This window comes from Apodemus sylvaticus, chromosome 10 (assembly GCF_947179515.1).
Source record: "Apodemus sylvaticus chromosome 10, mApoSyl1.1, whole genome shotgun sequence".
NCBI classification, from domain to species: domain Eukaryota; kingdom Metazoa; phylum Chordata; class Mammalia; order Rodentia; family Muridae; genus Apodemus; species Apodemus sylvaticus.
This window is the reverse complement of record NC_067481.1, coordinates 80,714,243-80,737,097: the sequence shown is the minus strand read 5'-3', so window position 1 is coordinate 80,737,097 and position 22,855 is coordinate 80,714,243. Positions and strand designations below refer to the sequence as shown.

General features: G+C 45.0%; 1 protein-coding gene across 7 annotated transcripts in view; it reads left to right on the top strand.

Moving 5' to 3' along the window:
* The window catches only part of Rnf145 (ring finger protein 145), a 48,288-nt gene that overhangs the window by 4,632 nt on the left and 20,801 nt on the right, over nt 1-22,855 (top strand). For all 7 annotated transcript variants that reach the window (XM_052197398.1, XM_052197395.1, XM_052197397.1 and 4 more), the window contains 3 exons: nt 1,227-1,442; nt 8,083-8,191; nt 19,245-19,336. In XM_052197398.1, coding sequence (XP_052053358.1) covers nt 1,259-1,442; nt 8,083-8,191; nt 19,245-19,336 — 385 coding nt within the window. In that variant the 5' untranslated portion in view covers nt 1,227-1,258. The remainder of the gene's footprint in view (nt 1-1,226; nt 1,443-8,082; nt 8,192-19,244; nt 19,337-22,855) is intronic.

Genomic DNA, 22,855 nt, shown 5'->3' with positions numbered 1-22,855 from the left:
TTATTGGCACCATGTTTACATATATAACCCGTTTTGGGAATGATTAATAGATAGTCATTAATACCCTTTCCATGGTGTGCTAAGCTGGGATCCTTTTAGTTCAAAGTATCAGAGCTAGGGAGTTCCACAGTTCCAGAGTCAGATGGGAACACTGACAAACACTTAACTAACACAGCAATCTGTCACTATAATTTCCTTCACAAATAAATGTTTTCACTTCTCCTGTAATGTCTGAAATTACTGCCAAAGCTAGAAATGTGTTTAGCTTTCTCAGCAGAATTCTTAAAAGGATATTGTCAGAGCCAAGAGTCCAGAATCCTCTCTACTCTTGAAGCTGTCCTTTACCCTCTTGGGTTTGCCCTGTGCTGTTCCACAGATTAATTTGTAGCTATTTCATCAAATTGTCCTTTAAGATCCTCATAACTGCTTTCCAGTTCCTTTCTTTACCCCCATCCCCGTTTCTTTCCATTTTCTTTATGCTTATCTGTCATTGTCTAAGCAAAGAGCTTCCTGACTCAGAGCTTGGCATCTCCCACGGCCACGCAAGTCTGCTACCCTTGCCAGGGAAGCATTTGATAAGCTTCGGTTTCCTTTTCTGAAGAGAGACTGAGGATTCCAAACTAAGTGCGGAATAAGGAAACAGTGTTGCCGGTTATGTTTCTTTGCGTCTTCACTGAACGTTCTGCACTGTGTTTCCAGTGTTCAGTTGGGAATGTGGCTCTGTAGGCTTTCTTCACAGATGCAGGGTCACGGGTCTGATCTCTGCAACTGTAAAAAGGAGCAAAAAGAATTGTTAGTACTTCAGTTTTGATTATGAATGATTAAGGATCAGGGCAGATGTAAGATGCAGCGAACTAAACCTGTTACACTTTCATTGCTGTCTGCTTTTTCATTTAGTAAATATTTAAGAGTTTACAAAACTTCTTAGGTAAAGTCCATCTCAAATAATTACATAGGGAGGATATTTTCTTCAAATTAGAACATTCTCATGGGCTGCTTTTGTTGCCAGGATAGATTTGGAGCTGGTGGCTTCTTTCAATTTTGAAGTGTGAACATTTAAAGTCTGAATCACATTGGGGCAGATCTGAAAGTGTGAGCGATTTGATGGAATACGAATAGGGAAACACAGTAGGGATGCTTCTGGGACAGCCCATTAGATTCTTGGGAGGTTCTCCTAAGGTGGTCGGTGTTGACTTCTTACAACTTTCATCTTTTGGCTTTTTTAGGTCTGCTCCAAGGAAACAATCAAAACCAGACCATGGCTGCAAGGGAGAAGCTGGAGGCGGTGCTGAACGTGGCCCTGCGGGTGCCGAGCATCATGTTGCTGGACGCCCTGTACCGCTGGGACGTCAGCTCCTTTTTCCAGCAAATCCAAAGGAGCAGCCTCAGCAACAACCCCCTCTTCCAGTACAAGTACCTGGCTCTCAACATGCATTACGTAGGTAGGTGTCTGCACGCGCTCCCCGCTTTGTGGTGGGTTTGTTTCGGTTCACAGTTTAAGAATGATTTCTTGAGGTGTGCTGCAGTCCCTTCTCCCTCCTCCCCCTCAGCTCTCCCATGTTCCCCTTTGTTCTCTTTCATATTTACAGCATTTTTTGACTAGTTGCCATTACATCCATGTTTTAATTTAGATAAAACGAACCTCCAGTACATGGAGATGATGGCCCGAGTGGATGTATTTGCAAATTTTGAAAATCTTGGATAGGATTAACTCGAATCGGAGGAAAGCAGGATTGATTTTGCTAGACTAAAATTAGAAGGCACGGGTAACCATTTTTCCTTTTAATATGACATGAAATATAAAGCATGAGAATACTTTTCCTGGAATCTTGCCTCTTCTGATTTGGGGTTAAGTAGGATTTGCAAAGTAAGCTTTCTTTTATGCGATATTTCTTATTGCTAAAAATTTATTTATTTCATAGGTGTATGAGGGTTCGCCTGGATGTTTCGAAGTGTAATACATCCATGCAATGCCCACAGTGGCCAGAGGGGGCACTGGATCCCTTGGAACTAGAGGAACAGGTGGTTATAAGCATCCGTACAGGTGCTAGGAACCAGACCTAGGTCTCCTGGAAGTCAATGCTCTTAACTTCTGGGCCACATTACTGAGGATTTCTTACTATTCTCCAGTCAAAAGAAAGCATTAAAATCGGTTGCGAGTATAATTAATATTCATTTCAACTAAATGAAGATTTTTTTTCCTTTTCTTTTTTCTTCTTTTTGGTTTCTAGACAGGGTCTCTCTGTGTAGCCCTGGCTTTCCTGGAACTCACTCTGTAGACCAGGCTGGCCTTGAACTCAGAACTCTGCCTGCCTCTGCCTCCCAAGTGCTGGGATCAAAGGCATCGCCACCACAGTCCAGCCGATATTAAATGAAGTTTTAGAGTGTAATATTTTCTTCCTCAGGAAAAGATAATCCTAGACTAAGATTTGGTATACTTTGAGGGTAAAGAAAGTCAGGATATTAAAGCATGGAACAAAATCTACTCAAATTAACATTTAGCTTGGCAACTATTAAAACACAGATGAAATGGTATATGGTACTTAAAGACAATTTTGTTATTAGATTTGTTAAGCAACAAAGTCTATCTTTTAGAAAGTTGTTGACAGTTTGTCCTGTCTCTATGAGATACTCATTTTATCCACAGATGGGTTTCTGAGCCCCAGCATCTTAGCCCTTAGCAGCCTGTAAGAGTGTGCTGGGTCAGCAATTATGAGAAGACGTGAGTTGAGGTAGGAAAGGCAGCACATTAGATGTACAGCACGTGGACTCCGTGAACTCACCTCTCCGTGTGACACGACCACCGGAAAATGAGTGACATGAGGACTCTGCTCTATGTTGGGGACCCTGGAATGCTCAGCCGCAGACTGTCCACATGAACCAGTTATGGGAAGTAGCCCCAGTCAGTTGTTGAACATAACACATTTTTTTTTATTTATTTAATGTATATGGGTACACTGTAGTTGTACAGATGGTTGTGAGCCATCATGTGGTTGCTGGGAATTGAACTCAGGACCTCTGCTCGCTCTGGCCCTGCTTGCTCCAGCCCAAAGATTTATTTATTATCATAAGTAAGTAGGCTCTGAGCTAGCATGTGGTTGCTGGGATTTGAACTCGGGACCTTCAGAAGAGCAGTCAGTGCTCTTAACCACTGAGCCATCACACCAGCCTGACACATTTTTTTTTTCTTTTTTTTTTTTTTTTTTAGCTTTAATGTAAGAAGTTTTTTCACCGGTGGTTTTAAAAAAAAGTACTGTTATCATACTATTTCTAAAATGTTTGGACTAGTTATTACAAAACAACTGCCTACTAAGTAGAAGATTAATTTTAGAAGTTGAATAGGTTCTGATGCAATTGAAATCCACTCTACCTTGTAACTTGGGGAACTCAGGCAAGTTTTCTTAAATACAGTGATTAGGTGAAGTCCATGGTAGAGTGAACACAGCGTTTGTGTGAACTGGTATTTTGTTGTTTGGTTCGAGTGCCTCTTTCAGAATATTATGTAATCTAATGCTTCAGTTTACAAAATTTACTCCTAGATACGTTGTAAAAATTCTCAAGTGTCAGAGAATTGCATTTGTGGTCAGAAACCAGAACATTAAAACTGTTAAAGTGTTTCGTCCTGCCTGTTCTTTATGTAATCCTCTGAGTGCCTCAGCATAGCTTTTATTTCCTTGTGTAGAAGTCTATGTTTCATCTGCGGGTGTGAGTCAATATGGTTGTGTCTTCTTTTTCTCTATGTTCAAGCACAGTGGGCCTGTGGGCCTGTGGGCCTGCCTCACAAGCCTTGGCTCTCACTTGCTTATGGGGAGACATCACTACTGTGCTCAGGTGCTTGTGTTCTTCTGTTGAGACTGGGTTTTACTATGTAGCCCAGGTTACCCCCGGATATAGTATTAGAGCTACCATCCCCATGCCTCAACTTCCCAAATGATCTCCTTACAGGTCTTTGTCACACCCGGGAATATAAAGTTTTGTGCTGTGTTGTTTGTTTTTTTAATGTTGGCACATTCTAGTCTGCCACATTGTAAGAGTCTACTTAAATGCCCTCTATCCCCAGCTGATAAGTCTCCACTCTCACGGGTTTGGAGCTGGGTATGGTGTGGCACGTCTAGAATCCCAGCACTTGGTAGGCTGGGGAGGAAGGAAACTTAAGTTTGATGCCATCCCAAGCTACTTAATGAGTCCCAATCTCAAGACAACCTGGGGGGAAGAGCTGGGTTGGGTTTTGTCTTATTTACTGTGGTTTCATTATTATGTTGAACTCTTTGCTCTGCTTGGAACTTGCTGCATGTGCAGGTCGTGGTGTGTCGTTGAACAGCTTCTTCTAGGTAACTCTAAGGCATGTGTATCAATGTAACTCCTCTTCCTCAGCGATATGAACTAATTTCCCATGTGTGCTCTGGTCCAGTCCAGACACACGCCTGTTGTTTGAGGCTTGGGTGCTTGGGTCCAGTTAATATACTTGTCTTTGATTTACTGAGGGCTTAGATTATATTTTATAGCTTGAGATGGTTAGTTTCTTCCTTCTTAGGGCTTTTATTAGTAGTTTTCTTGTCTCCCCTCCCTCTTTCCCTCCCTCTCTTCCTCTCTCCCTCTCTCCCTCTTCTCTCCTTCCCTCCCTCCCTCCCCCTCTCTCCTCACTCCCTCCCTCCCTCCCTTAGGAGAGGAAGCCTCTTAAAAATTGATTTTATAAAATCATTTTTTTTCCAAAAAGCAGGACACAATTGAAATAACCGTCAATCCTGTTCTCATCAAGATTAAAAATTATAGCCGGGCGGTGGTGGCACACGCCTGTAATCCCAGCACTTGGGAGGCAGAGGCAGGCGGATTTCTGAGTTTGAGGCCAGCCTGGTCTACAGAGTGAGTTCCAGGACAGCCAGGGCTACACAGAGAAACCCTGTCTTGGAAAAAAACCAAATCCAAAAAAAACCAAAAAAAAAAAAATTAAAAATGATAGCTCTTTCATTGTTTTTTGTCAGAGTTTAATCACCTAGTTTCATTTCTCAGACAAGAACCCTGTGGAAATTTTATTGCAATTTTATTGTTAGTGTGAAATGATACCATTAAAGATGTTCTTCTCTGTGAAGCCATGGGCAGCTTGTCTATGTTCAAGACTTTTTTGGTTTAGAAAAACAGCGACTCATTGACTTCAAACTGGCTAAAAGGCTAGGCTAGCTGGCCACTGACCTGCAGGCGTCTACCTGCTTCTGCCTCCACAGCACTAGAATGGTGAGCATACCCCACCATGCGTGGCCTTCTGTTCTGCACTGAGTCTGGGGGGCCTGAGAACGCAGGCCCTTCCTCTTGCTTTGCCCTCCTTGACTTTCTGTTACTAAAACACTGAGCAAAAGCAAATTGGGAGATGAGAGCCTTTGTTTCAGCTTATATTTCCAGGTCATCACTGAGCTACGTCAGGCTGGACCCCAGGGTAGAACTGAAGTCCAGGTTATGGGGGCACTGCTCACTGGCTGCCTCCTTCACTGGCTCGTGAGAGAGCTTAGTTTGCTCTCTCATACTGCCAGGGACAGTGTCACTCCTACTGGGCTGTGCCTCACGTGATATCCCTCAGTCAGGATTGACTCACAGATATCGCCACAGGCTAACGGGATCCAGGCAGTTCCTCAGCTGAGGTTCCATCCTTCCAGATGACTCTAGGTTAAGTCTTGTTGATTTAAAAGCTGAGTACCCTCCCACCCTGGTTCTTTGTCTTAACTTATCCCCCTTACTTCTCCCCTCCCTCCCTCCCCTCCTACCTTCCTTCTTTGAGACTGGCACAGTCTTGGAAGGGCCACACCTTGGTATGAGATAGACATGGTCTTGATAGGCAGCTACTCCTTGGTACTTAGCTCAGGCTGGCCGTGACCTCTCCGCACTCTTCCCTCAGCTGATTCAGACTCCCAAGGTGTTGCTGTTGCTCAGAGCTTGTGTTCTGGTTTGGGCTTGGTTGGTTTGGGGGTGGCTGTTCCCGTTTGGGCTTGGTTGGTCTGGGGGATGGCTCACAGTTTTGAGTACAAATCTGTTTCTGTTTCCCACAGCCTCTGGACCACCTTGGGTCGAGTTAGTGTCCTTCCTCTGTGGCCGTGACAGTCCCTTCTTGATCTGCCATGTTGCTTCTGCTGCACTGAGGGCTGTATCTCTGCTGTAGAGATCCTTAGCTGCTGTCTGGTCACACGGGTTGTCTCTTAGCTCTGCGTTCCTGCAGGAACTTGGTCTTCAGGGAGCTCATCCCTAACCCCTGCCAGTTGGCTTCATGTGACCCGCCTGGACATTCCCTCGCCACCAGCCACTGCACTCACACCATGACTTCACGTCAGACTTCCTCTTCCCCCTGCTTCAGTAGCAGAACCATCCTCTTGATTGCCCAAGCTAGGAAGTTCACAGCCACCTCTGCTTCCGCTTCTGTATTTCAGCCACTCATGCAGAGAGGGACACTTAGATCTGTTTAAATAGGCTTCTCAAAGCTGACCGCCAACTCCAGAACCAAGCTGCTGCTCTGGCAATAAAACTTATTCCTTGATTCCTTATGACTCTTCCTCCTCTTCTTCCTCTTCCTCCCGTCCTTCCTTCCCCCAACCCCGTTAGTCCACAGTCCTACTGTCTTTCTAATAACAGAAATCAGTAGGTTCATCAGTAACATAGGTTTTAATGTGACATGTTTATTTTCTATTTTATGTGTTAAAGTGTTTTGCCTTCATGTATGTCTGTGCACCCATGCATACCTGGTGCCTGTGGAGGCCAGAAAGAGGGCATCTGATCTGTTGGGGTTGAAGTTACAGACAGTTTGTATGCTGGGAATCAAACCTGGGTCCCCTGCAAGAGTAAGTGCTCTTCACTGCTGAGCCATCTGTCTCTCCATCCCCAGTCAGGGTTTTTAAATGTAGCCAGTTTACTTAGTTATAAATTACCATTGGCCTAGCTTTGTCATTATCAACCTTATTTAGGGTTTTTGCTTATTATCACAGAACAAACAGTGATGTGTTCACTCAAAATCAAGCTGTGAGTTTGGAGAGTGGAAGAGGTTCTGCCGCTCTTGTCAGCAGGCAAAGAGCTATTTGTACCTGTTGGCTATGTGAACACACAGACAGGCTCTTTAGATTTTGGCTGTCCATTTGGAATAAGTGGTTTTTTGTTTCTTTGCATGTTTTTTGTTTTTTCATACCCAGGAGGATTTTTGGAAGTGATTTGTGGGTATTGTATCTCAAAAATACTGTCAATATTCAAAACAAGAGTGAGTGCTTTGTGCCAGGTCCTTTGTGACTCTGTAGAGAGGAGAGCAGCTGTGTAGAGAGCGCACTGCCAGCATTCACTGAGGACGGTGAAAGAAAAGCAGAAGGGAGAAAGGACAGGAAAGGGGGAAACCGGATGGAGGCCTGACAGTGTTGCCTGGGTTGTCACCAGCAGGATGTGGTCGGCTTCTGGGTCAAAGAGCAGAAAGGAAAAATGGTTTTACCTTTTTTTAGGAAGGTAAATAGATGAAGGGTAAACCCCCTTTAGAGGAAGGGTTAAATAGATGGTTAGAAAAGGGATTGGGCACAAATGGTTTGAAATAATGGAGTGAAAAAGTTAATCACCAAGGGGAGATTGCTGTGAAGGGTTACCTTCTGGGCTTTCTCTTCTGGGATGGGGAAGAGGACTTGTGTTAGGTGCTGGAGTGATGGATGGGAAGATGTCTGAGAGACAGATGGATGAAGGGTTGAGGTTGGGGGACAGTGGCATATGGTAAGGCCTCTGGAGATGGAGAAATCTGAAGGAGCAGCTCCTGGGAGTCCAGAGGCAGGATGAGAGAATTGGTGTAAAACAGGGAGGAGGGGCCCAGGAGAGGTGGGCAGGGTGGAGCCAAGGTGTGGCTCTGTGTGCTGCATCTAATTATAAAGGAGAAAGATGGCGCAGAGTGCAGAGCTGCTTCCAATTTTAAATCTGTAGTGATCGTTTTGAGCAGAATGAACCTTGGTAGTAAATTTAAAAGGGTAACTTCCATTGTTGATAGCTACTTGGAAAATCATTCATTTTAGCGTGTTTCTGACACAGCTCCTTGGGAGTCGGAATGGCAACCTTTTCTCTTCTGTGTCTCTGCTGCAGGTTATGTCTTAAGTGTCGTGCTCCTCACTTTGCCCCGGCAGCATCTGGTGCAACTTTATTTGTATTTTTTGACCGCCCTGCTCCTCTATGCTGGACATCAGATATCCAGGTAAGACCACAGCCCCAGTTTTGGAATGTGAGATTGAGTTGAAAGTTCTTGGGTTTTGTTTTTGTTTTTAGTTTGTTTCTTTTTAGTGTCAGTATAGTATTTTTTATGAATATTGTTACAAAGCTAAGGCTTAGGTAGGTTGCTAGTCAAGGCCTGCTAGAGGAACAGAGCTGATAGATTATTTGTATTAAGCGGGGATTTGTTGGACTGGGTTACAGGATACACTGGCGGTAGTCCAGCTGCTGGTTTTCTACATTGAGAGCCTCGGAAACGTGGCTGGAATATCTGCAGAAGCTGCTGCTGGGGCAGGGTAGATGTACCTGCCAGCAGGTGTGAGGGGAAAACAGACAAAAGCAGTGTTTCCTTCTTCCATGTCCTTGTATCTGGATCGGCAGGTTTGGCTACTTGAAGGTAGCTTTCCCTCTTCAAATAACCTGGTTAAGCAAAACCCCTCACAGCAGTGGGCAGCCAAGATAACCACTGCAGGAGGCATCCAGCACAGAGGTTTTTTGTTTTGTTTTGTTTTGTTTTGATACTTGTTTTCCAGTAGATATTATCATTGAAGATTAATAGCTGGAATTATGTTGAGATTATGGTTTTGTGGGGTGGGGGAAGCAAGGCAGAAAACAGGCCTTAAGGTTGTATTTAAAGATGAACTTTTTTGTATTACCTGAGAAGAGACTTTTCTGCAGATCGACTGAGAAACAGCTTAACCTTCCCTGACCTTGCCAGTTCCATCTTCATTTTGAAGACACCAACTTACAATGCTGGAAATCAGGGTTAAGTTGTAGAAGTGTAGGCTGGTTAGTTACATCAGTTACTTGGTGGGACTAATTGTGTCTGGGAGACTAAAATGTTAAGCTAAAGTCTGCCATGCTATATGAGTCTGCTGCTTTGGGGATAAAAAATTTAGAGTATAGTTGAACTTAAAGTAATAAATGTAATGGAGTAGTACATATTTTCAGGTATAGTTTCTTTTTGAAACTTAAATTGTGTAAGTTTTGATTGACATGCACTTACTTAATGAAATACACCCTGAATTCTAAGGAGATTTGGTAGTGGCCTTGGGTATAAAACAGACCTTACACATTTTAATACTGGCTTGAAGTTGAATCTAAAGATCTCATGTTACATGGCTGAAATTGAGTTGATTTTTATAAATGATAAGAAAAAAGTAACTTTTTTCTGGTTATCAAATTGCAGTGCTCATTGTAGACGTATTTTATGGAAATGTAGAAAGGTTAAGGCAGTGACAGTTATCTGCCCTGTTAGTGTCCTGGCGTGTCACCAGCTCTTTCCCATGTCTTTCTGTTCCTGTGCTTCTGTGGATACCTGTGCCGTCCCTTGCTTCTGGCCCCTGAGCTGGGTGAGCATCCTCACCCTCTTTGGTAGTCGATCTACTCACTTTTTAGACCCCACCCTCCAGGTTGTGGCACTCAGTCATCCTCTGCCTGTCTGCCCTGTTCCTCCCTGGGTGAGTGCAGTGGTACCTGGAGGGGTTGCGCCTACTTATTTTCTGCCCTTCTTACTGTCCCAGATGTCAGTCATACAGTCTGGAACTTAAAATATGGTCCCAGATTTCTTAGAATCCTCACAGTGTTCCAATCAACCTTGGTTCCTCGGGTAGAGGCCTTGGTCACTCTGCGTCTTGTATCGTGTCCCTGGGTGAGTGAGTGGAAACCAGCTTCCAGGTTCGTTGCTTGGCAGAGAGAGCAGCATGACCTCACCCAGCAGTGTGAGCCAGATGGCACCCGTGTATCATGCTCAGAGTGGAGAGACTCGGTGTAAACGATAAAATACTAAACAAAGAATTTTAATAAATCAAAGTCCCATCCATGGCATGTACTCTCTTGAGAACCAGGGCTCTGAGCTAGTGTCTCTGTGGTGAGTGCCTAGACACCTCGGAGTCTTGGGGTGCATTCTCAGGTGGAAGGCTGGCAGCTGGCTACATAGGAACATTTAAATCATGGTGTCATAATCCACTGCTTCACAGCTGGCATGACCAGAAAGATAAGACGTAGTTATCTGTGCCTCAAGAAATGGTGATGGCAATCTGACGGGTGGTGATAAGAGTAAATGGACGCTGGACTTCGCAGCACAGATCTGGCAGACAGTAAAGTCTTGGTAAAAGTTGGACTTACATTGTGTTAAGATAACACTACAGTTGTGTTTAGTGACGGTTTTCTGGCACTATTAATCTTTTAAAGTTAACTTTCTAAAATGGTGAGCAGTCCAGGGCACAGCCATGATCCTGGCCTTTCAGAGAGGTTAGACAAGAAACCCTCAAAATTCAAGATAGAGTGATCAAAATTGCTGTTTTTATTACAGTCATAACCCTGGGTGGAAATCCTGAGCATTTCCATGTGGTTTAATGGTGTAGTGACAACCCAAAACATGTAGTTCTATTTTTATCTTCATTATTGCCAATTCATCCATTTCTAAGTGGGGCAAAATCCTGTTGTGTAAGGAAAATGGTGGGACCTAGAACAGCTTCAAGGTTACAAAGAAAAGCCCATTTAGGGTGTGACCATTGGAACTGTTTAGTTTTAGCATAAGGGTTTTTATTTTAAATATTTTCATCATTAGAAAACGTACCAAACACTAACAAAGAATTTGAATATTTTATAGTGGGCAAGAGCAGATTCCCATCCGAGTTCATGTTCATCCTCCAGAGTCACTTGAAGATCTGCAGAAGGAATCTCTGGCAGAACCACAGGGAGGGGCGGTCCTCACTTGACTTGGCTTCTCCTAGGGAGGGATGTGATTAGTGGAAAGAGGATTGTAGCGTCCTTTGTCAGCTCAGTGAGTATTGTGCTGTAGCAAGCCTCTGCTTGGAAAACTCGGACGGTGCCTGCTTTGGAGTTTTAATGTTGGATGACTTTGAAGATAGGACGTATTCTAGTGTTTTCTATCACTGTAATTCACTGTCTTTCCATTTCATGTTAAAGGTCAGCAAAGATGTACTGCCTGAGAATTATCTGTGACATGTCACATTTAACAAATACTGATGTTTGAACATACTATATTTTAAGATACAAATTGATGTTTGATGTTTGTACTTTAAAAAAAGTGACACATTAAAATTGCAGGTCACTTAATGCTTTCCAATATTCATAATGTCACCTTAATAGCCAAATTTCATAGTGCTTTTACATTTTGGTATAAAAATGTGTATGTCTTCACACAGGCTTTACATAGACCTTAATTCAGCGCCTCTTAGTGCTTTTGCAGAGCTCTGTGAACTATGGTCACAATGGATATTTGAGTTTTCCAGTTCCCCCTAAGACAGTGCTCCTTAGCCTTCCTAATGCTGTGACCCTTCATTTAATACAGTTCCTCATGTTGTGGTAACCCCCAACCATAAAATTGTTTTGTTACCATTTTATCACTGTAGTTTTGCTACTGTTATAAATTCTAATTTAAATATATGATATGCAGGATATTTGATATACATCCCCTGTGAAGGGTCATTCAACCCCTGAAGGGGTCGTGACCCACAGGTCGAGAACCACTGCCTTAGCGAAACCTTAGTCCTCATTTTCCATAAGTCCCTTGACCGTCTCTAGGCTGCCATCAGCCCCACTCCTACCCCCATGTGGTTGTATGTGAGAGCAGAGACCAAGGCACTAGGTATCTATCCCGATCCAACACTGCCTTGACACGACGCTGAACCCAGTGCTCAGGTTGGCTGGCTGCTGAGCTGGGAACAGCTTGTCTCCACCCCTGCATTGCTAGGATTACAGAACATGCACAGCCATGTCTGCATTTTTATGTGGGTGTTGGAGATTACAGTACTGATCCTCAGGCTTTCGTGACAAGTGATCTCATCTCCCTAGCCCGTGTTTTGTCTATTTTTGATTAATTTATCTTGAACTGTACAAGCATGGTCTTTGGTGCCGAGTTTTAAGACATTGATTGATATTGTAGTATTTTGGCTTCTTTTCCTGCTTCTTGTCTGTCCCTCTCTCCCTCCTTCCTCTTTTTTTGTTTGTTTTGTTTTGTTTTGCTTCGTTTTTAAAGCAATGATGTGCATCCAACCCAGTGAGTTGTAGCCCCAGTACTTTGTCTAGTAATGTTCCCTGGTTAGCGTTAGTGCAGTCTGTTAGCTGTTGTGCACACATACATGGGCGTTTAGGAAGTGTCTACTTTGGAGCTATGAACTTCTGTGTGCTGGCTTGTATGTGCATATACGTTTTTACTTCTCTTGGGCACCTGCCTTGGAGCAGGATTACTAGACTGTACCGTCTCTGTATTTAGCCCTGTTGAGAGCTGCAGGGCTGGTCCTTTTCAAGTGACTCCGCTCTCCTTTGTCCTGTCAGCAGCAGCACCCTCGGTGCTCCTCGGTTTCTCCTCGCCCTTGCCAGCAAACATTTCATTATGGTGTCTTTGCCACGCGTATGAGGTGGGGGCTCCTTACTCTTTGGATGTCTTTTCTCTCTTGGCTAATGATGTTGATCATCCCTTCATTTACTGGATGCAAATCTTACCTGGAGAATATTTCCTCAGACCCTTTGCCAATCGTTTTGATTGGATCATCCTTGTTATTATTGAGTCTGGAAAATCTGTATGTATTCTGGACACAGGTTCCCTACAAGATAGTTTACTAGATAAGTTATCTCCTTCACTGCTATAAAAAGATACAGTGTCGGAGCTAGGCCGAGCCCTTCAGGGCACAGGCTCCCAACCAGAAGGACATGACACAGTGCAGTTTGCTCCTGGAGATACAATATTTGGACAGTTTCAATAATTAAGTTGCTACTTCAAAAACTGGCCACAGAAGATACTTATCGATATTAATGTTCTAAATTGAAAGTTTTATCAACACTTGGAAAGCTGGGTTTCTTTCTTTTGTTGTTGTTTTTAATTATTTATATCATTCTGATAATTATCTGTGAATAAAAACTTATTTGGAATTTAACTGTAGACACAGTTTGTAGTACAGAAGAATTAAATATTTAAACCTCCTTGGGTCCCCTCACTGCAATACAGATGCTTTACAGTCTTCCCATTTATGTACACGTGTGTGTGTGTGTGTGTGTGTGTGTGTGTGCGCGAGTGTGTGTGTGTGTGTGTGGTACACTACGATGTACATGTAGAGATCATATCACAGCTTCAAAGTTGGTTCTCTTTTTGCACCATCTGGATTCGAACTCAGATTGTCAAGCTTGGCAGCAAGCACCTTTACCTAGCGAAGCTTTCCAGCAGTCCTGAGTGTAATAAAAAATATTTATTGGTAGTACTCTAATTGAACTTGGTTAAAATTTTAAAATATTATCTTCTTTGATTTTAAAAGTTGTGGAACTCTGCTTTTCACATACAATGGTATAGTCAATATATATCCCTGAATGATTACTACTTTAAAATGATAACAATCCAGAACTAAACCATGTGTGTTCCTCCTCTGAGCTTGTGGTCACAAATCACATCTCTAATTGTGTGGTTTTTGTCAAAAACAAAACAAAGCAAACAAACAAAAATTCTGTTAAACTTCAGTATTTTTAACTAAAATTCATGATTGATGAATTAACATACAGATTTTACATGTGCCCTTAATTAAGTTCCCGCTAGAAAGGGCTTTTTTTTTAATTAATTAATTTATTATATGTAAGTACACTGTAGCTGTCTTCAGACACCCCAGAAGAGGGCATCAGATCTCATTATATGGATGGTTGTGAGCGAGCCACCGTGTGGTTCCTGGGATTTGAACGCAGGACCTTCAGAAGAGCAGTCAGTGCTCTTAACTGCTGAGCCATCTCTCCAGCCCCAGAAGGGCTTTCAAAAGAGGGAAAGTATATGATTTTCATTCTGGCTGGATGAGCAAGGAGTTTATTTTCAAATATAAAACATTCCCAAGAATTTACATGTAAAATAGAAACAAATAGCTTCCCATTCTACAACAGGCTGTAGATCAGGGAGTCTCTGGGAACAGGAGCGTTAGCCCTGTTCAATCTCTGCTGTGGTGACTGCATGTGACCTCTACTCACTGCTGCAGCGGCACCTCCTCCGGAGCAGTCTCACAGCCAGACCCCAGACCAGAGCTGCAGCTGGGAAGGGACCCTCAAGTGGGACATTGTCCTATATACACTAAAGGTTAAGTTTCCACAGGAATAAAATGAAACTGTTTGGACATGTTTTTCCTCTTCCTTTGGACATCATCAAGTCCAAGCTCTTAATATCTATCGAGGAGGCCAGAAAGAAGTGGGGAGAAAAAGCAGTATGAGAATAATTAAAATTCACCTGGGAATGCTGTCATCAGCCCAGCGCTGAGACTGTAGTACGTGTGTGTGCATGCGCGAATGTATGTGTGTGCACACATTAGGTACTTAAATGCAGGTGCTTGAATACCTGAGTAGGGCTCTTATGTGGGTTCTTTTTATTTGTTCATACTGCAAAAATTTTGAGCTCTCTTCTTTGTTCAGTATGAAAGTAGATTAGGTTTCTTTGAAATTAGCATCTTTTGCAAGCTTCCTGTAAGTGGCCAGAATGTACAGATTGTTCCCACGCTGTCCAGGGCCACGGCAGACTACGTAAGAGGCGATTGCATAAAAGAGTCAGTCACTGGCCCTAGTGGTAAGCTCCCTGGATTTGTTGATTTTTGTTGCTGCTATTCATTTACTTTTAATGGCTTGGATACTACTTTATAGCAAGATTTTCTTTTTCTAATTGCAAAGTGGTGTCCTTGAGGGTTTTTCTGTGCATGTCACACATTCTTTATCTCCTTCCCCATCTCCCCACAACGTTCAGTTGAAAGTGATGAGGCTCCACAGAGGACTAGAGAGCAGTGTCCTGGTGTTTGGTTTGGTTTCGCAGTGCTTGGGGCTCCCTGTGAGCATTCCACGGTTGCATAAATGGAAAAGGTCAATGGAGGGAAAGACTCTCTGGTTCCCAGAAGAACAGCAGGAGCACTTGCTTCTGGCTGGCTTAGTGAGCTGTCCACTTAATCGTCCATATTGAAAAGTAATGTCCTTCTGAGCAGCTCCTTTCAGATGAAATTAGCTGGTCCTTTCAGATGAAATTAGAGCTCCTTGGTGTGTACCATGAACTTGTCTCTGTCCTGAGTGTTGAGGTATGCACACGTGTGCCTGTTGCCCGTATACTTGCATGTGATTGGACACACATGGAGATGCCAGCTGTCTTTCCATTGCTCTTTGCTTATATTTACCAAGGCAGAGTCCCCGACTGAACCTAGAGCTCTCTGTTTATGGCTCTTCTAGTCAGGCAGCTTGGTCCCCTCCCTCTCTGCCTGGAGTGGCTGTCTGGCTTGTACGTGAACCCCATTCCTCATGCTTGCAGTGGCAAGTGCCTCAGGCACCGAGCCGTCTCCAGCTGTCTCTCCCGCTTCCCCTTTCTCTTCTCCACCTCCTTCTCACCTTTCCTTCTCCTTCTTTCTCATTCCCCCTTCTCCCTTTTTCCCTTGTAAATTAGACCTTGCTGAAGCCGTCAGTGTTCTCTTGGAGATGTTTGTTAAGAGTCCTCCTTGCGGTTTGGTGTGCAGTGCTGGCCTACCCTCAAGTATCTCCATAGTGGTGTCCCTATGAGCAGAGCCCTCAGCATGCTTGGTTTCACTTCCAACAAGCTCAGCTCCACTCAGCTGGGCCCGAAGGGAGCATACCTGCCCGTGGGCGTGGCTGTCTTACCCAAGCCAGCCAGAGGGATGCTGAAGGCCTATCCTGAGAAACACAAACTTGATGAAGGTGAAGGGCCTAGGAGAGATGCTGCTCTCTGGAGTCGGGTGGTCAATAGGCAGGGCTAGGTCGGCCTGCAGCAGCGAAGGTGGCAGCATCTGGAGGGAGCCATGCCTGGGATCCTAGAGGGTGGCAGTGCAGGTGCTAACAGAGGGAATTGGTCAGGGCGTTGTGGTAATAACCCCAAGCCTGACTATTCTACTGGGATATAGACCTCCCTTAGGGTCCTTAGCTGATAATGTAGTGCGTACATAGAGCATGAAAAAGAACAGAAGTAATGAATTACTTAAGAAGGGTTTCAGATCAAGGGAGTGCAGTGTAGACCTGGCTTTTATAACAACTTACAAAGACAGGCGTAAAGCAAGCACTACTCAGCCTGACGGAAAAGCTGCACAGGACCTGTTAGATGAAAAGGAACCTGGCTGTGTAGACTGTCAAAGAGGTCATTTTAAATAGATCCATGAACTTAAGAATTCCGTTTTCCAAAAGTTTGAGATGGCTACCCACCATGTTTGCATTGTTGCTACAGCATTTGCTGTACAACAGCTGTACTTACAGCTGTAAGTAGCTAGTTGTGGGAGTGGTGTTGCTCGCAGCCCAGCAGGGTGCAGGCATCATATATGTGCAGTAGTTCCTGTGTGAGTGTCAGTCCTGGACAGATGAGCGTCTCACCACTGACTTATGTCCCCAGCTTCTCCTTGTAAGTTCTGTTGTGACAAATTAGAATTTAAAATAATGAAAGTCAAAGGCCAAGCAAAACTTTTACGAAGGTGGACTGGACAGGCTGTGGTGGCAAGTGACTTTAATCCTTGCACTCGAGAGGCAGAGGCAGGTAGATCTCTAAGTTTGAGGCCAGCGGTCTACAGAGAGAGTTCCAGGACAGCCAGGGCTACACAGAGAGACCCTGTCTCAATGGAAAAAAAGCTGGAAGAAGTCTTTGAGGCAGTGTGCGCCCCTGGGCGAGCACCCGGCATTTCTCTGCAGTGAGATGATCTAGAAGAGAAGGTTGAGTCTGCAGTTGTACTGTCAACTGTGGGTGACAACAGTGGCAAATCCTGCAGGGTCCTCGGTTCTGCAGTCTCCATAGTCTCTTCATTTCCCTCCTGGGCCCCAGGCCGGGAGCCTCTGTGCTCACATGGCTTGTCTGTTGATGTGGAATTCCATTTTTCTTGCTGTGCTATAATATCCTGATAAAAACAGAGTGGGTGGGGAGGGGCTTTGCTGGCCTTGAGTCCTGTGGTGGGGAGGCCAGGGCAGGAGCCTAAAGCATCACATTCCCGGTTAAGGCAGAGGACAGGCACATGGACCCGCATTTGCTTCCTCCCGTGGTCTCGCTTCCTCTGCTCCCACGGGTGCGGCCTCCTTCAGGGCGCTCTTCCCTTCTCAGTCGTCGGTCAGTCGTAAGACAGTCTCCCACAGACAAGTCTGCAGTCAACCTGTGTTGGACAAGGCCTTAGTTGAGACTATATTTTTAGGTGAGTCTAGGTTGTGGCAAATTGACAAATTGACATTTAAAACTAACTACCATGGGCAGTTCCATTCATACCCCCACACTCAAGTCCCCCTTTCTCAGGCTCTGTCAACTTGAGCCTGCTTTCTGCCATTTCCCTGCCACCTGTTTAAGTTTGAAATGGACCAGTGTACAGAATGTGCTGTGACCACAAGGAAAGGGCTGGGTTTCAGGGACCCAGGCAGTGAGGAGACTCGGCCGTTTCTCCTCTGGACAGAGTTTGTGGCCTGAGTAGCGTCTCAGAGGCTTTGTGAGCATCAGTGGCGTGGATGTGTCTCTCTTCTACCCTGACTGTGTACGGTCGTTAATGTTGGTCAGAACTTTAGGTGCCGTTTGCAGAGGTTGTGTTAGTGCCTCTTTATTTCAGAACTGAGGTTTTTGGGGTTGGCTGCTCACACTGTGGGATGCTTAGTTGTTACCCACCAGGTGCCAGTCACATTCTCTCCCCAGCTGAGACAGGCAGGGTGACAAAAGTGCCCCTTTAGACAGTTGTTCCTGTTGACAAATGCTGACTAACTTTCCTCTGAGACTCTGTCTCTTTTCTTTGAGTATAAATGTGAGTGCGTTATGTGTTAGGGACAGTCCTTAGAGGGTAATAGAGGAGACTGACTACTCCATGGCCCGAGGACTCGGTCACTGGCCTTTTAATTATTCCCTAAACTGTTCTTATTCTTAAAAAAAAAAAAAAAGTTTTAAAATTTGAGTTTTTGGCAGCTTTCTCCTGTCTGGTTTATGTAAAGATCATTCCAAGCTGACGATGCTGTGCTACAGGAATTCAACCTGATTGCCAAGCTGGAAGTAATCTCATGGAGAAAGTAAATACAGAATTTGAGTCTGTTAAAAATATTCAAAACATTGAAAGTATTCTAAAGCACGGTGAATAACAACAGTTGAAGAAACGGGGAAGAGGTATTTTCCACAAACTTCTGTCAGCTGGCTTGTGGCAGTCCTGCCTGCGATTTAAGTTAGGATTGTCCCCTCTTGTGCCTCCTGTCTGTATTTTCTGAGTGTGAACAGTTCTCACGCAAGTGTTAAAGCTTGCTATTTGTCCCATCCTGAAGGAATTACATGTGGGAAGTGCTGTTTGATCCGATCTGGTTCTGGTTTAGAAATGTAAGCACTGGAGCTGGCGACTCCCTTGAGAAAGGGTTCCCCTAGCTGGGACCCAAGTGTGCTCCCACCTGCACGGCCACCCCACCCCCACTGCCACCCTTAACCTTGGCTCAGGGCATCTGATGCCATCTTCTGGCCTCCCCAGGCACTGCACTAGGCACAACCCCACACTCAGATGAACACATATACACCTAATTAAAACAAAAAACTCTTTAAATATAGGTGTTACAGTATCGTCAGGATCCTCTGTAGATTTGAGGGAACAAACGGTTGTGAAGGACTGCCTTGCTGTGAGTCGGTTTTTTAGCTAGTTTGTTGATTCATATATAGTTAGTGGAATGGTTGAAAGCAGACCTTGGAGGAAGTAAGACCAGGTGGAAATGGGAGGGAATGAAGAGTTTCCTGTACTGTCTTTCTGTCATTAGACATTGTCTGATCCTTAGTTTTGAGAGAGGACATCTCAACTGGTTTTTGTGCTGGGCATGAAATGTTGAAAATCGTGACAGGAAGAAGAAAAATCCCACCAAGTATGGCTTCTGCAGCCGTCTCTGCAGAGTCGAGTTCAGTTCTGGTCAGCTGCGTGCGTCTCCATTGTGTGAAAGACGAGATGAAGGCCATCCCTGTGTATACTTCTTCATATCTGAGTCTTTCTTAGATGTCGAAGGAGAAGTGGAGGCGTATGCTTTTGTAAGAGCAGGTGACTGACTGCCTCTCCCTCACACAGTGCATTCTTTCTGTTCTTCAGGGACTATGTAAGGAGTGAACTGGAGTCTGCCTACGAAGGACCAATGTATTTAGAACCTCTGTCCATGAATCGCTTTACCACAGCCTTAATAGGTAAGTACTGAGAAGTAAAGAAGTAGAAACGGATCGGTTCTACTGTCTTTTGATAAAACCCATTCGTAGTCATTTACAAACAATTAAAAATTCAAGTTTATTTATTGACTTTCCAGATGAAGCTACTGTTTGTTTTGTTTGTTTGCATTTAGAAGTCATTTGTTCCGTTTTGGTTGTTTGAGGCAGGGTCTTGCTGTGTAATGGGGCGGGAGGGGTGTGCTGGCTGGGGTGGGGGCGGGGATGCTGGCTGGGGTTGGGGGCGGGGGCGGGGGTGCTGGCTGGCTTAAACTTCTCCCTCAAACTCCTGGCCTCTTCTCTCTGCTTCCCTGATTCTTTTGTCATAGGCAAGCAGTGCCACATGCCATGTTTGATCTGCATTTTTGTACTTTTACTTTGATCTTTCCTCCCTTCTTCCCTCCTTCCCTCCCTCCCTCCCTCTCTCTTCCCTCCCTCCCCCCTTCCTCCCTTCCTTTCCTTCTTCCTTCCCCTCTCTCCCTCCTTCTTTTCCTTTCCCGTCCCTCCCTTCCTCCATTTCTTGCTTTATTTCTGACAGCACCTCACATAGACCAGCTTGGCTTTGAACTCACAAATTAGCCAAGGGTGACCTTGAACTGCCACTTCCCCTCCTGAGAGCTGGTGTGTTATGCAGTGCTGGGGATTGAACTTGGGGATTTTTGCTTGCTTATGTTAGAAACAAAGAATAATCATGTTGTACAAAGAAACATGAACAAAATGGAAGAAGCTTTGCAAAAGGGGTAAGACAGAAGCCATACCTAGCTAGCAGCTGGAGCACACTGGGGCAGGAAGGTCATGTGGAGTTTAGTCCCGTGCAGGTGGTGACTGCCTTCTCTCCATTGGCTGGGGCCCGACTCACAGTCTTGTGAAGTTGACTTGTCTTCAAAGAATCAGCACAAAGGAAGTCAGGGAAACCGGTAAGGGTAAGGGGTCAGGAGTGAGCGCCTCACGTCATCGTCTGCTTGTGGGACTGCGGCCTGGTCTGGTCACTAGACAAAGGTGTTATCGGGTGGAGATTAGAAGGTTAGCATAATAGGCAGGAAATTCATGGAGTTTAAGGCCTTAGACCGGGTAAACTACCTAAAAACCCCACCCCAGCACCCCTCACATGGGCAGGTTCTCAGCCATTTCCCATCTTTCCTTCCCCTCCCTACGCTTCCTAGCTAGCTTGCTTCCTTCCTACTCCTCCCTCCCTCCCTCCCTTCCCTTTTTCCTCCCTCCCCTTTGCCCTTCCCCCAACCTTTCTTCCCACATTTGCTGAGTGTGTGCGTGTGCATCTGTGCACATGTGTCATGCATTCATGCCTTGCTGTGTGTGTGTGTGTGTGTACATCAGAGGTCAGCTTGCAGGAGTTGCTTTTCTCCTTCTGTCCTGGGGGTCCTGGGAATCCAACTCAAGTCATCAGGTTGTTTACATAGATGTTTCTTACTATTTGTATTTATCATAGTATCAAAAATAGTTCATAGAGGCTTGTGGTTCTTAAAGGGTTTTTAAGTATCTGAGAAGATTAATTTTTAAACAGCTAGTCATTCCTTTGAAAGGCTAAAGTGATTAGCTATGTCTCAGATTGACTTACTGCTGTTGGAAGTGAGTGTCCTATTGTCAGAAACAAATCCTGTTCATGACTGAAGCCCAATGTTAAAAATAAAAGTGCTGGCTTAAAAGCAGATAGAGTCCTAAGTGAGCCGCCCACCATGCCAGACCCCAGACAGGAAGTGATGACAGTGACTCTCAAGCCACGCCTCCGGTAAGTCAGTGTTAAAGAGAGGGAAGCAGGTCTTCTGAGATGATTGCCCAGACCTTCATACAGAGAATACTCAGGGGTGGACCACGAAGAGGGTTGTGTGTCTGGGACTGCTGCTAAAGCTCTGTTGTCCGGACCTCAGCCACGTGGCTGCCAAGCACTGGAAATGCTACTCTCACAATGGTGTGTTCTGTGTGCAGGACACATTCTCAAGGTATACTACAAAAGGGCGTAAAACATTTCTAATATGTGCTAATAAGAGTTAGGGTATATTTGATTATATAAAATACATTGTTTTTACCTCTTTCCTGTCATTTTTTTTGAAACAAGACTCGTAGGGAAAAATGCAGATTCTGTATGTCACCCCTCTCCTTCTGACGTGACCTGTTGAGCTTTTGAGTGTAGAGCGAAAATTCCTTGCAGGGTTTTCCCTGCGTCTTCTGAATTCTAAAGCCAAAGGCTGAGCTGACTGAAGCCTGGGGAAGGGTGTCAAACACCTGTCTGCTACTTCCTCTTGAACTTCAGAGTCTCAGTGTCAAAGCTGGCCAGCGGTTCGGCCTTCTCAGACAGCAGGCGGTGCTTGGGGGACTCCTAGTGATGAGGTCAGCCTTGGAGGCACACATATTTGTCCCTGGGAAGAAGACCAGTTGGGCTTGTCTAGTTCAAAGGGCACCAAAATGACAGCGTCATTCATTCAGCCAAACAGCAGTTGACCCACCTCCCACCATGTTGCAGACTGAGGGAAGGAGAAGCCAGCAGAGGTCTTCCGCTCTGCCAGGCGTAGGCTGGCTGTTTTTGCAGAGGAGGGAAGCCCTCAGTGGTGCTGCCTCTCCTCTTCTTCCTCCCCCCTTTACCCACTCCTCACCATACCGTCTCATTTCTTCCTGCTTCTCTTCCTCCCTACCCTTTTCTTCTCCCTCGTACCCTGCTTCATTGGGTCAGTCACTGAGGCAGACTCTGCTCTGGTCCAGGCTGGCCTGGTTATGTTCTCACTAAGAGCTGGCTGATGAGGAAAGAATGTGATGTCTGTGCCATATTAAAGAGTGTTTTTCTTCTCATACTGATTTTAAAGTAAATCCTGCTCCTGTTTTAGTAATAATAAGCTTCTGGATTGGAGATAAAGCTCAGTAGTGGAACCATTAGCTCAACAGGACAGGTTCTGGGTTTCATTCCCAGCACTACAAAAAGAGAATTAACAAACATACAGCAGCAGCAACGGTGTGGTTTTAAAGAAAAACCAGAGCCATTTAAATGTTCCATGATTTCTCAGAGGCTGCAGCCCTCCCTGAGTTCTTTCTGATTGTGGAGTCCTGAATCCAGAGAGTAGAGCCCAAAATGAGTTTGATTTACTCAGCATTCCCCTTGGAGCAGGCGCCTCCCCGGGCTGCAGGGGAGTTCACTGACTCCCTAGAAGAAGTGAGGGTCTGTTGTCAGGAGAAGAAAATGCCTTCTGAGTCACCGCCTCTCAAAGGAGATGTGGAAGTGTGCTCAGTGCCAGAGCGAGCGCTCCTGCGGCAGCCTGGACTCCAGAGCCCGCATGAGGGGACTTTCCATCCTGCTGACCAGGGAACCCGAGGCACCACAGCACAGCAGCCCACTGAAGACAGACAGGGTGTCGGCCTCCTCCCAGCCTTTGCTTTTCTGTTTCCACTTTCTGATTCTGAGTTCCCATTCTTATCCTCAGAATGGGTCGATTATGATGAAAACGAGCGTCCTCCTGCAGCCTCCCCCCTTCCTCTTTCAGTTCCTGGTGATCCTTC